Source organism: Sander lucioperca, chromosome 22 (genome assembly GCF_008315115.2).
Source record: "Sander lucioperca isolate FBNREF2018 chromosome 22, SLUC_FBN_1.2, whole genome shotgun sequence".
NCBI classification, from domain to species: domain Eukaryota; kingdom Metazoa; phylum Chordata; class Actinopteri; order Perciformes; family Percidae; genus Sander; species Sander lucioperca.
In genome coordinates, this window is record NC_050194.1 from 4,450,099 (window position 1) to 4,463,818 (window position 13,720).

The 13,720-nt window shown below is 47.8% G+C and overlaps 1 protein-coding gene across 4 annotated transcripts in view; it reads right to left on the reverse strand.

Moving 5' to 3' along the window:
• Window positions 1–7,149, reverse strand: part of jakmip3 (Janus kinase and microtubule interacting protein 3) — a 28,092-nt gene extending 20,943 nt beyond the window's left edge. For all 4 annotated transcript variants that reach the window (XM_031320508.2, XM_031320507.2, XM_031320506.2 and 1 more), the window contains exons 1-4: window positions 6,761–7,149; window positions 5,342–5,545; window positions 2,627–2,869; window positions 1,225–1,464 (exon numbers count right to left, since the gene is read on the reverse strand). In XM_031320508.2, coding sequence (XP_031176368.1) covers window positions 1,225–1,464; window positions 2,627–2,869; window positions 5,342–5,476 — 618 coding nt within the window. In that variant the 5' untranslated portion in view covers window positions 5,477–5,545; window positions 6,761–7,149. The remainder of the gene's footprint in view (window positions 1–1,224; window positions 1,465–2,626; window positions 2,870–5,341; window positions 5,546–6,760) is intronic.
• Between the last annotated feature and the right edge of the window lie 6,571 nt (window positions 7,150–13,720).

Below are 13,720 nucleotides of genomic sequence, written 5' to 3' on the forward strand. Positions count from 1 at the left end.
CGGTTGGTCATTTACTGAAGTGAAGAAAACAGCGTTCAGTGTGTAATAACAGAGTATGTTCTGTCTGAGGGTTGCTGCTGGTGTACCAGTCTGTGTCTGACTCTAACAGGGTCTTTTCATTGTGTTGTACCAGTCTGTGTAGCTCAGTCAGGGTCTGTTCTCTCTTTTCTTCTTGTTCATCTTTATCAGAGTAGTAGAGTCCATCGGGGGAAGATTTTGTTGAAAATCAACTGTTGTTTCTAAGTTTATTTGGCCTTTTTTCTAGAGTGACAGCAGTGGGGAGGTGTGCAAACCGTCTTCTCTGCTGTTGAGTCGATTGGATCTTTATTAACCTGACTGCCATCTAAATATGCTTTTAAAAGCTGGAAATCTTGTATTTGAACAACAAATCTGTATGAGTGTGTATTTACGTTTTGGTGGACTGTAGAACCTGTATCTATCTGTATCTGTATCTAGCTTTTATCTACAACCCTCTGGGGTCCAAGCCTTCTTATATCCAACCTTTGTTTCCCCTGGTCTCCTTCTGTAATAATGTAATAATAGTGTAATCATGCTTTCATAACCTCAACCCTGTTATATACGTCATTTCTCTCAGGAGAACCTTGGCTATCAGGGTGTGTATGCTGCAGGGATGGTTTTAAAGACAAAGGAAAAACTCTAAGAAATGTATTGAAATCACAAAAGGACAATAATGAACAAGTAAACACTGTAACTAACACAGACATAAAGATATTTGGATATGTTCTGTAACGCCCAGTTCAGACCAAAGATGCAACGAGACAAAACCCTTGTGGAACACCAGAAGTCATTGTGGCTGAAATTATTTCTGGTGAAAGCCAACGGACCTAGAGACACATGTGTACAGATGTGTGTAAACAGTGGTGTATGTACAGATGTGTGTAAACGGTGGTGTATGTACAGATGTGTGTAAACAGTGGTGTATGTACAGATGTGTGTAAACGGTGGTGTATGTACAGATGTGTGTAAACGGTGGTGTATGTACAGATGTGTGTAAACGGTGGTGTATGTACAGATGTGTGTAAACAGTGGTGTATGTACAGATGTGTGTAAACAGTGGTGTATGTACAGATGTGTGTAAACGGTGGTGTATGTACAGATGTGTGTAAACAGTGGTGTATGTACAGATGTATGTACAGATGTGTGTAAACGGTGGTGTATGTACAGATGTGTGTAAACAGTGGTGTATGTGTGTACGAGTCGTACCAGCCGGCGGATCTCCCTCTCACAGTCTCTCTTGGTGCGGTTCAGCTCCTCCTGGTGCTGGTGATGAGCGGATCGCAGCTCGGCTGCTCGGGTCTGGCAGGCCTGCTGAGCCGATGCCAGAGCCTCCTCAGCTGTTCTCCTCGCTCCTCGCAGTTCATGTGCCTCCTGCTGGAGGCGGCAACGCTCCACCTCCCAGCTCCTCCTCGCCTCCTCCCCCTCTGCCAGCAGGGCGCTCCGCACCTGGGGGACGGGGGCAGACGGTCACTGACTACCCTAACCCTAACCTCCCAGCTCCTCCTCGCCTCCTCCCCCTCTGCCAGCAGGGCGCTCCGCACCTGGGGGACGGGGGCAGACGGTCACTGATAACCCTAACCCTAACCCTGACCTCCCAGCTCCTCCTTGCCTCCTCCCCCTCTGCCAGCAGGGCGCTCCGCACCTGGGGGGGGGGGTGGGAGGGGGGGCAGATGGTCACTGACTACCCTAACCCTAACCTCCCAGCTCCTCCTTGCCTCCTCCCCCTCTGCCAGCAGGGCGCTCCGCACCTGAGACACAGTCAGTAATAAACAGTCAGTTATAAACAGTCAGTAATAAACTGTCCTCCTCCCACTCTTCCAGCAGGGCACTCTGCACCTAGGGGGGGGGGGGGGGGGCAGACGGTCACTGATAAACAGTCAGTTATAAACAGTCAGGTATAAACAGTCAGTTATAAACAGTCAGTTATAAACAGTCAGGTATAAACAGTCAGTTATAAACAGTCAGGTATAAACAGTCAGGTATAAACAGTCAGGTATAAACAGTCCTCCACACCTGAGAGTACTAACCAAATGAACTGGACTTTGTGGTCAAGTGTAGTTGGATGTGAAATTCCCCTTCTCGTCGATTATATTTAGAATTTTTACCTACCACCAGAATATTTTTCCTTTACATAAATTAACACTTTTTCACCATTCATTTGTGCCTGAAAAATGTAACAGAATGCAGGAAATAAAGTCATTGATGCTCAGGAAATGATGTACTGGAAAACAGGCAGTCAGACAGACAGGTAGAAAGACAAACAGAAAGACAGGTAGAAAGACAGACAGACAGACAGACAGACAGGTAGAAAGACAGACAGACAGACAGGCAAGTAGAAAGACAGACAGACAGGTAGAAAGACAGACAGACAAGTAGAAAGACAGACAGACAGACAGACAGCTAGAAAGACAGGCAGACAGACAGACAGACAGACAGACAGGTAGAAAAACAGGCAGACAGACAGACAGGTAGAAAGACAGACAGAAAGACAGACAGGTAGGAAGACAGGTAGGAAGACAGACAGACAGACCGGTAGAAAGACAGAAAGACAGACAGACAGACAGACAGACAGACAGACAGGTAGACAGGTAGACAGGTTGACATGTACCTTGTCTGTGGATCCGTCCCTCAGCGTTAGCACCAGACCGTTTAGACGTTGAATCTCTCCGTCTTTGATCTTGATGACTCTCATTAGCTCCATCTCGTGTTGCCGTAGTAATGTCTCCCTGGTAATGGCCAGCTCCTTTTGCTTCTCCTCGTGGAGTTTGGTCTTCAGCTCCGTCACGGCGACTGTCGCCCGGTGATGCTCCGCCTTCACCTCCTGACTCTTCTCTCTCTCCAGACGGCTGACCTGTGCAGAGACAGATTCACACGGTTGGTTTGGTTTTAACTGATCCCTGGAGCGTTTGGTCTGATAGTCTGGAGGGTTTGGTCTGATAGTCTGGTTGGTCTGGTCTGATAGTCTGGTTGGTCTGGTCTGATAGTCTGGTTGGTCTGGTCTGATAGTCTGGTTGGTCTGGTCTGATAGTCTGGAGGGTCTGGTCTGATAGTCTGGTTGGTCTGGTCTGATAGTCTGGTTGGTCTGGTCTGATAGTCTGGTTGGTCTGGTCTGATAGTCTGGTTGGTCTGGTCTGATAGTATGGAGGGTTTGGTCTGATAGTCTGGTTGGTTTGGTCTGATAGTCTGGTTGGTCTGGTCTGATAGTCTGGTTGGTCTGGTCTGATAGTCTGGAGGGTTTGGTCTGATAGTCTGGTTGGTCTGGTCTGATAGTCTGGTTGGTCTGGTCTGATAGTCTGGAGGGTTTGGTCTGATAGTCTGGTTGGTCTGGTCTGATAGTCTGGAGGGTTTGGTCTGATAGTCTGGTTGGTCTGGTCTGATAGTCTGGAGGGTTTGGTCTGATAGTCTGGTTGGTCTGGTCTGATAGTCTGGTTGGTCTGGTCTGATGGTCTGGTTGGTCTGGTCTGATAGTCTGGAGGGTTTGGTCTGATAGTCTGGTTGGTCTGGTCTGATAGTCTGGAGGGTTTGGTCTGATAGTCTGGAGGGTCTGGTCTGATAGTCTGGTTGGTCTGGTCTGATAGTCTGGAGGGTTTGGTCTGATAGTCTGGTTGGTCTGGTCTGATAGTCTGGAGGGTTTGGTCTGATAGTCTGGAGGGTCTGGTCTGATAGTCTGGTTGGTCTGGTCTGATAGTCTGGAGGGTTTGGTCTGATAGTCTGGTTGGTCTGGTCTGATAGTCTGGTTGGTCTGGTCTGATAGTCTGGAGGGTTTGGTCTGATAGTCTGGTTGGTCTGGTCTGATAGTCTGGTTGGTTTGGTCTGATAGTCTGGTTGGTCTGGTCTGATAGTATGGAGGGTTTGGTCTGATAGTCTGGTTGGTTTGGTCTGATAGTCTGGTTGGTCTGGTCTGATAGTCTGGTTGGTCTGGTCTGATAGTCTGGAGGGTTTGGTCTGATAGTCTGGTTGGTCTGGTCTGATAGTCTGGTTGGTCTGGTCTGATAGTCTGGAGGGTTTGGTCTGATAGTCTGGTTGGTCTGGTCTGATAGTCTGGAGGGTTTGGTCTGATAGTCTGGTTGGTCTGGTCTGATAGTCTGGAGGGTTTGGTCTGATAGTCTGGTTGGTCTGGTCTGATAGTCTGGAGGGTTTGGTCTGATAGTCTGGTTGGTCTGGTCTGATAGTCTGGAGGGTTTGGTCTGATAGTCTGGTTGGTCTGGTCTGATAGTCTGGAGGGTTTGGTCTGATAGTCTGGAGGGTCTGGTCTGATAGTCTGGTTGGTCTGGTCTGATAGTCTGGAGGGTTTGGTCTGATAGTCTGGTTGGTCTGGTCTGATAGTCTGGTTGGTCTGGTCTGATAGTCTGGAGGGTTTGGTCTGATAGTCTGGTTGGTCTGGTCTGATAGTCTGGTTGGTTTGGTCTGATAGTCTGGTTGGTCTGGTCTGATAGTATGGAGGGTTTGGTCTGATAGTCTGGTTGGTTTGGTCTGATAGTCTGGTTGGTCTGGTCTGATAGTCTGGTTGGTCTGGTCTGATAGTCTGGAGGGTTTGGTCTGATAGTCTGGTTGGTCTGGTCTGATAGTCTGGTTGGTCTGGTCTGATAGTCTGGAGGGTTTGGTCTGATAGTCTGGTTGGTCTGGTCTGATAGTCTGGAGGGTTTGGTCTGATAGTCTGGTTGGTCTGGTCTGATAGTCTGGAGGGTTTGGTCTGATAGTCTGGTTGGTCTGGTCTGATAGTCTGGAGGGTTTGGTCTGATAGTCTGGTTGGTCTGGTCTGATAGTCTGGAGGGTTTGGTCTGATAGTCTGGTTGGTCTGGTCTGATAGTCTGGAGGGTTTGGTCTGATAGTCTGGTTGGTCTGGTCTGATAGTCTGGAGGGTTTGGTCTGATAGTCTGGTTGGTCTGGTCTGATAGTCTGGTTGGTTTGGGTGAAAGCTCATTGAACTCTGGTGTGGAACAAACTAAAGAACTGTGATCAGACTGAAAACAGGGGTCTTCACGGAGCTCTAGAGTTCAGTTGACTTTTTAGATGAGAACGATCTGACCCAAGTACAGGAAGTGAACCAAAACATTACAAACGAGACGTTATTTCTGAGAGCAGAAGTGTCGGCCAGTTTCACTCAGATATTCTTTCTAACACACCAGCGACCATTTCAGCCGTGTGACATTTGTTCACAATGTTTGCTGTTGCACAAAGTGCATTGTGAACTCTAACACAACCAAATGAAAAATGCAGCAATGCTGCAACTTTAACCCTAATCTCACAAGTCTACAGAACTACAGGTGTGAAATCGCCCTAAAAGAGATCCCAGCAGGTCTCTGGGGTCTTTAGTCCTTACCTTGTTCTTCTCATGTTGTAGTTCTATCTGGATGTCAGTCAGTTTGGCTCTCAGCTCTTCATTGGCTGCTTGAAGCGTTGCCATGGCGTCAGGTCGCTCCCCCTTGCCTCTCCCTGCTGCTCCTCTCTTTGACATCACCACCAGCTGCAGGCTCCGCCCCCCCAATAAGATGCCTGTCAACCTGAATTTGGACTACATCTGGACCTGTTGACACACAGAAGCAGTGTAGAAACCATTCCCTGTCACAGAAGTAGTTCCCTATACAGTGTGTTCGCCATTTTGTATTGGTGTTCAATTATCAGCGGTTAATTTCATTCACTACATAGTCTACTATTATATACCCACAATGCACGGCTAATCTGAGTATACATACAATCAGGGTTCAAAATTAGCACCATTTACCAGTCAAATGCTGGCAAAATATCCAATTGGCTAGTAGATTTGCTTCATTAACCAGTTAAAAAACAATGGTAATCTATTACCACCAGGGGTGGTGATGGTGCAGTGGATATGACACATGCCTTCGGTGTGGGTGACTGGGGTTAGATTCCCACTGCGATACATCAACCAATGTGTCCCAGAGCAAGACACTTAACCCCTGGTTGCTCCAGAGGCGTGCGACCTCTGACATATATAGCAATAGTAAAGATGACAAGGCAGTAAAACATTTTTTTCATTTTATAGTTAAAGTGGTTATAATGTTTATGTAACAGCAGTGGGGAGGTGTGCAAACCGTCATCTCTGCTGTTGAGTTGATTGGATCTTTATTAACCCGACTGCCATCTAAATATGCTTTTAAAAGTTTGTAATCATTGTATTTGAAGAACAAAGCTTTGTACCTGCTGTGAGAAGGTTGATTTGTGAATTGTTGAGCTCCACTCAGTCAGGATGAACATTACAGCTTCTGCTTTTATCTAAAGCCATCTGGGGTCTAGACCGGTTTATACCCAATCTTTGGTTTGCTTATTTTCACTTTGCATCAAAGCAGCAAAACACTCTTTCATTCATAGTTAAAGTTGACTAAAGTATGTAAACTTGCCACCGTAGGAGTAGTTACCTTCGAGCCACAACTTAACCCTTGTGGGTGCACTCTGGTACCTAAAGAAATAACCCTAAAGCCCTGCAGGTTACAGTATCAGTAGTAGTTTCTGTATCAGAAGTACCTGCACAAGTAGTTTGTGGTTCTTCTGCAGCACACACACACCTGATTAAACTGAAACTAATCCTGTGTGAAGCAATGCTGCCACGTCAACACACACACACACACACACACACACACACACACACACACACACACACACACACACACACACACACACACACACACACACACACACACACACACACACACACACACACACACACTAACACTGACAGTGTAGGCCTAACTGAACACATGAAAAGACATAAATCACTCACCGTCCAATAGGAAGCCTCGGACATTGCTGAGTGTGTGTGTGTGTGTGTGTGTGTGTGTGTGTGTGTGTGTGTGTGTGTGTGTGTGTGTGTGTGTCAGTAGTTTAACATGCTCAGCAGCTAGCTTCACTGCAGCTCACTGAGTGTTTGCTGCCAGCATCAGCTTCCCTCCACCGGTCTTTCTGTCTGTCTCTCTATCTGTCTGTCTGTCTGTCTGTCTGTCTGTCTTTCTCTCTGTCTGTCTGGCTCCCTGTCTGTCTCTCTGTCTGTGTTAGCAGTTAGCTGCAGTTAGCTGCAGCTAGCTGCTGTCAGTGTGTGTGTTGGTGTGTCGGTGCTGTTAGCATCTCTGCAGCCTCTGCTGGCGTCCTTCTCCTCCTCCTCCTCCCAGCATCCTTCAGTGTGACTCAGAGCTGAACCAGTCTGTCTTCTCTGCCTCCCTCTGCTGGACACTCACCATCACCACATCTCTGTCTCTGCTGGACACTCACCATCATCACATCTCTGTCTCCCTCTGCTGGACACTCACCATCATCACATCTCTGTCTCTTTTGGATCCTCACCATCATCACATCTCTGTCTCTACTGGACACTCACCATCATCACGTCTGTCTCTGCTGGACACTCACCATCATCACATCTCTGTCTCCCTCTGCTGGACACTCACCATCATCACATCTCTGTCTCCCTCTGCTGGACACTCACCATCATCACATCTCTGTCTCTACTGGACACTCACCATCATCACATCTCTGTCTCTACTGGACCCTCACCATCATCACATCTCTGTCTCTACTGGACACTCACCATCATCACATCTCTGTCTCTACTGGACCCTCACCATCACCACGTCTGTCTCTGCTGGACCCTCACCATCATCACATCTCTGTCTCCCTCTGCTGGACACTCACCATCATCACATCTCTGTCTCTACTGGACCCTCACCATCATCACATCTCTGTCTCTACTGGACACTCACCATCATCACATCTCTGTCTCTACTGGACCCTCACCATCATCACATCTCTGTCTCTACTGGACCCTCACCATCACCACGTCTGTCTCTGCTGGACCCTCACCATCATCACATCTCTGTCTCCCTCTGCTGGACACTCACCATCATCACATCTCTGTCTCTACTGGACCCTCACCATCACCACATCTCTGTCTCTGTTGGACCCTCACCATCATCACATCTCTGTCTCTACTGGACACTCACCATCATCACATCTCTGTCTCTACTGGACCCTCACCATCACCACGTCTGTCTCTGCTGGACACTCACCATCATCACGTCTGTCTCTGCTGGACACTCACCATCATCACATCTCTGTCTCTACTGGACACTCACCATCATCTCATCTCACCGTCTGAATCAGACATTCAGCACTTAATGAATGACACTTTGTTTAATAACCACATCTTCTGACACTGCAGCAATTCCAATGTGAAACATCAAAAAATCTCCAAAAACTTTGAAAAAGGCACCAAATCTGTCACAAAAACAAACACTAACCCTAACCCATCTCCGTCTCTCTCTCTGCTGGACGATCAGTTTAATTCAATTCAGTTTGCTTTATTAGCATGAACAAAAAGAACAAGTTTTTATTCACTCACCATCATCACTTCTCTGTCTGTTAATTAGCTACACATCTATATTTTTTTTCCGGGGAAATAGTTTGCTTAGTTTAGATATTATTATATTTCTCAGAGTAAAAAATAACTGTCCAAAACTGTTAAAGGGTCAGTGGACATCTGGGACAATGAAGTCTTTGAATGAATGCTCGATAAACATTGCAACATGAAGTAGAAGGGCACTTGGAGAGTACAGAGCAGCTAATAAACAGACAGTTATAATCAGCTGAAGGAACAAACTGACTGAACTCAAGTCCATCTGTGAAGATAATTGATCTGAAGTCCATAGTTCATCAACGTTTACATGTTCCATTAGCCTCAGTAGAAGAATTTCTGTGGTACAACTGCTCTGAAAACTTGACAGGTTTCAAGATTTCTGAAGGCAGTCTGCTGTTCCATGTTTTTTTAAGCATTTCAGACAGATTTAGTTTTTTTATACGAGAAAAGAAGAATGTCATGGGTCAAATTTAGTGTTGAATCAAAGTAGATTGAATCAATTAAGTCCTAATAACACGGTTTGATTCCCATCACAGTTTGATGTTAAATGTTGAAGCTGCTGTGTCACAAAGAGAGAATCTGTGAGAGATGATAAAGGAACTCTTAATGACGTTCATGAAAATATTGTTTTGACTAAAGTACATGTATGTGTTAAAGGTGAACATCTGAAGTCTAATTAAAAGTTAAACTACGGGAATAAGAAGATGCAGCTGTAATGACTCACAGACAGTTTCTAACTTATTCCCCTCACGATTTTGGATGGCTGACGTGGCTTAACATAAATATAGTCTAAATGTAAATTAAAATCTCAGCTGTGTGAAATCAGCCTCTTCCAATCACATTGTTTCACAGTTTATGATAGCGCAGACACACTGCAGAGAAACAGTCAAAAACCCGTTATTTTGTTATTTGCATAAAAACCATCAAACACGCTTCAGTGAGGAAACAGACAATCTGATATGTGATATTTTTATCACAAACAAACTGGTCACATCGTTAAATAAAGCTAAACAAATGTGGAAGCATCTCCACAGTTAAGGGTTGTTTAGAGACACAAAGTTCTGCTTCGTGACAACCAAACACCAACAGTGTCCGAGCAGCAATCAAAGATGCTACAAGCCTCAAGTACAGTACAATAAGACCGGCTGCCAAGGAAACTAAAGGTCTGGTGACGTATTACAGAAACATGTTCACTTACAGATCCTATCAATCCTATCTTAACTGTTCGGTAACCTGATTAGGAAAAAAACTGTACAGATTTATATTTCCTAAATCCATGTTCCTTTCCTAACTTAAGATAGGAAAAGTGTATCACACAAGCTACTTCTTTTAAGATAACCACTGAGCTAACGACTGTGAACTCACTGGGCAGAGCTACGTGACACATTCCTCGAGATAGATGAGGACTGGCGGGTTAAACCGGCCGGCCTACACAGAGTAACATTATGCCAGGCAGAAACACAGTTGAAAACCATCCATCCATCTTCGTCCGCTTAGCCGGTCTCGGGTCGCGGGGGTAGCAGCTCCAGCAGGGAACCCCAAACTTCCCTTTCCCAAGCCATATTAACCAGCTCCGACTGGGGGATCCCGAGGCGTTCCCAGGCCAGGTTGGAGATATAATCCCTCCACCTAGTCCTGGGTCTTCCCCGAGGCCTCCTCCCAGCTGGACGTGCCTGGAACACCTCCCTAGGGAGGCGCCCAGGGGGCATCCTTACCAGATGCCCGAACCACTTCAACTGGCTCCTTTCGACGCGAAGGAGCAGCGGCTCTACTCCGAGCTCCTCACGGATGACTGAGCTTCTCACCCTATCTCTAAGGGAGACGCCAGCCACCCTCCTGAGGAAACCCATTTCGGCCGCTTGTACCCTGGATCTCGTTCTTTCGGTCATGACCCAGCCTTCATGACCATAGGTGAGGGTAGGAACGAAAACTGACCGGTAGATTGAGAGCTTTGCCTTCTGGCTCAGCTCTCTTTTCGTCACAATGGTGCGATAAATTGAATGTAATACTGCACCCGCTGCGCCGATTCTCCGACCAATCTCCCGCTCCATTGTCCCCTCACTCGCGAACAAGACTCCAAGGTACTTGAACTCCTTCACTTGGGGTAAGGACTCATTCCCTACCTGTAGAAGGCACTCCATCGGTTTCCTGCTGAGAACCATGGCCTCCGATTTAGAGGTGCTGATCCTCATCCCAGCCGCTTCACACTCGGCTGCGAACCGATCCAGTGAGTGTTGAAGGTCACAGGCTGATGATGCCATCAGGACCACATCATCTGCAAAAAGCAGCGATGAGATCCCCAGCCCACCGAACTGCAACCCCTCTCCACCCCGACTACGCCTCGATATCCTGTCCATAAATACTACAAACAGGATTGGTGAAAAAGCGCAGCCCTGGCGGAGACCAACCCTCACCTGAAACGAGTCCGACTTACTGCCGAGAACCCACACAGCTCTCGCTTTGGTCGTACAGAGATTGGATGGCCCTGAGAAGGGACCCCCTCACCCCATACTCCCGCATCACCTCCCACAGTATCTCCCGGGGGACCCGGTCATACGCCTTCTCCAGATCCACAAAGCACATGTAGACCGGTTGGGCATACTCCCAGGCTCCCTCCAGGATCCTTGCGAGAGTAAAGATCTGGTCCGTTGTTCCACGACCAGGACGGAATCCGCATTGTTCCTCTTCAACCTGAGGTTCGACTATCGACCGAACCCTCCTTTCCAGCACCTTGGAGTAGACTTTACCAGGGAGGCTGAGAAGTGTGATACCCCTGTAATTGGCACACACCCTCTGGTCCCCCTTTTTGAAAAGGGGAACCACCACCCCGGTCTGCCACTCCTTAGGCACCGTCCCAGACTTCCATGCAATGTTGAAGAGGCGTGTCAACCAAGACAACCCCTCCACACCCAGAGCTTTAAGCATTTCTGGACGGATCTCAACAATCCCTGGGGCTTTGCCACTGTGGAGTTGTTTAACTACCTCAGCAACTTCCACCAGGGAAATTGACGACAATCCCCCATCATCCTCCAGCTCTGCCTCTACCATAGAGGGCGTATTAGTCGGATTTAGGAGTTCCTCAAAGTGCTCCTTCCACCGCCCTATTACCTCCTCAGTTGAGGTCAACAGCGTCCCATCCTTACTGTACACAGCTTGGATGGTTTCCCGCTTCCCCCTCCTGAGGTGGCGAACGGTTTTCCAGAAGCACCTTGGTGCCGACCGAAAGTCCTTCTCCATGTCTTCTCCGAACTTCTCCCACACCCGCTGCTTTGCCTCTTTCATGGCAGAGGCTGCAGCCCTTCGGGCCCTTCGGTACCTTGCCACTGCCTCCGGAGTCCTCCGGGATAACATATCCCGGAAAGACTCCTTCTTCAGTCGGACGGCTTCCCTGACCACCGGTGTCCACCACGGTGTTCGTGGGTTACCGCCCCTTGAGGCACCTAAGACCCTAAGACCACAGCTCCTCGCCGCAGCTTCAGCAATGGAAACTTTGAACATTGTCCACTCGGGTTCAATGCCCCCAGCCTCCACAGGGATGCACGAAAAGCTCCACCGGAGGTGTGAGTTGAAAGTCTGTCGGACAGGGGCTTCCTCCAGACGTTCCCAATTTACCCGCACTACCTGTTTGGGCTTACCAGGTCTGTCCAGAGTCTTCCCCCACCCCCTGACCCAACTCACCACCAGATGGTGATCGGTTGACAGCTCTGCCCCTCTCTTCACCCGAGTGTCCAAAACATACGGCCTCAGATCAGATGAAACGATTATAAAATCGATCATTGACCTTTGGCCTAGGGTGCTCTGGTACCAAGTACACGTATGAGCATCCCTATGTTCGAACATGGTGTTCGTAATAGACAATCCATGACTAGCACAAAAGTCCAACAACAAACAACCACTCTGGTTTAGATCAGGAAGGCCGTTCCTCCCAATCACGCCTCTCCATGTGTCTCCATCATTGCCCACGTGCGCGTTGAAGTCCCCCAGCAGAACTATGGAGTTCCCCACTGGAGCCCCATACAGGACTCCACTCAAGGTCTCCAAGAAGGCCGAATACTCTGAGCTCTTGTTTGGTGCATATGCACAAACAACAGTCAGAGTTTTCCCCCCCACAACCCGCAGGCGTAGGGAGGCGACCCTCTCGTCCATCGGGGTAAACTCCAACGTAGCGGCGCTCAGCCAGTGGCTTGTGAGTATCCCCACACCTGCCCGGCGCCTCACACCCTGGGCAACTCCGGAGAAGAAAAGAGTCCAACCCCTATCCAGGAGTATGGTTCCAGAACCGAGACTGTGCGTAGAGGTAAGCCCCACCAGATCTAACCCGTAGCGCTCCACCTCCCGCACCAGTTCCGGCTCCTTCCCCCACAGAGAGGTGACATTTCACGTCCCCAGAGTCAGAGTCTGCTGCCCGGGTCTGGTCCGTCAAGGCCCCTGACCTTCACTGCCACCCATGTGGCAGCGCACCCGACCCCAGCGGTTCCTCCCACAGGTGGCGGGCCCATGGGATGGAGGACAGTTGAAAACCTTTGGTGGAAACTGTTGAGAAGGGCTTGGACATATGTGCAGTATCTGTGGACAGCTGCATATTGGTACCACTTGTGTGGAAGTGCAAGTGATTCCAGGAAAGTGGCTGCATCTTTCCATGACAATGCACGCAAAATCGTGGCTGTATGATCAGTTACAAGTCCTCAGATGTCCACAGACGCTGAACGCACAGAGTATTTCCTAGTCTGGGATCAACAAGCAGCTAAGGGAGTCCTAGTTAGGGGACTTTGTTAGCTGCTTGTCGTTTATCAGTTAATTATTGGTTAACAAGGGTCAGCTATCGGACAAAATAAAAATCTAAATTGGCATGGTTTCAGTGTGCGTTTAAATTAAAAAAAACAACAGTTACAATGGTTTTTAGCTCAGGGAGATAAGAAAAGTAGCATCAGTTGCTCTGTAACAGACATAAAAGTTGATAACCGATTGGATTGAGTATTTAGGATTTCCCAACTGGGGATAGATAGATAGAATTCTTAGAATTAGGATTTGCTTCTGTAATAACACATTGGTGAAAATCCTATCGTAGACTCCCTCAGTCTCAACTTAAAACTTAAGACTTAAAAAAGGATGTTTCTGTAATACGGCCTGAGGTGCTTACAGTTTGGACTCCTTCCTGAAAATCTCACCGCCACTCGCTGTCTATAAGGTCCAAATAACAAGCATGCAGAAGATGGAGCGAACCATCACTTCATACATTAAAAAATGGTTTGGTCTTCCACAATGTCACAGCAAGATCTGCCTCTGCAGCAAAGACATCCTTGAAGTACCTCTCTACTAGTCTTACAGAGGAGT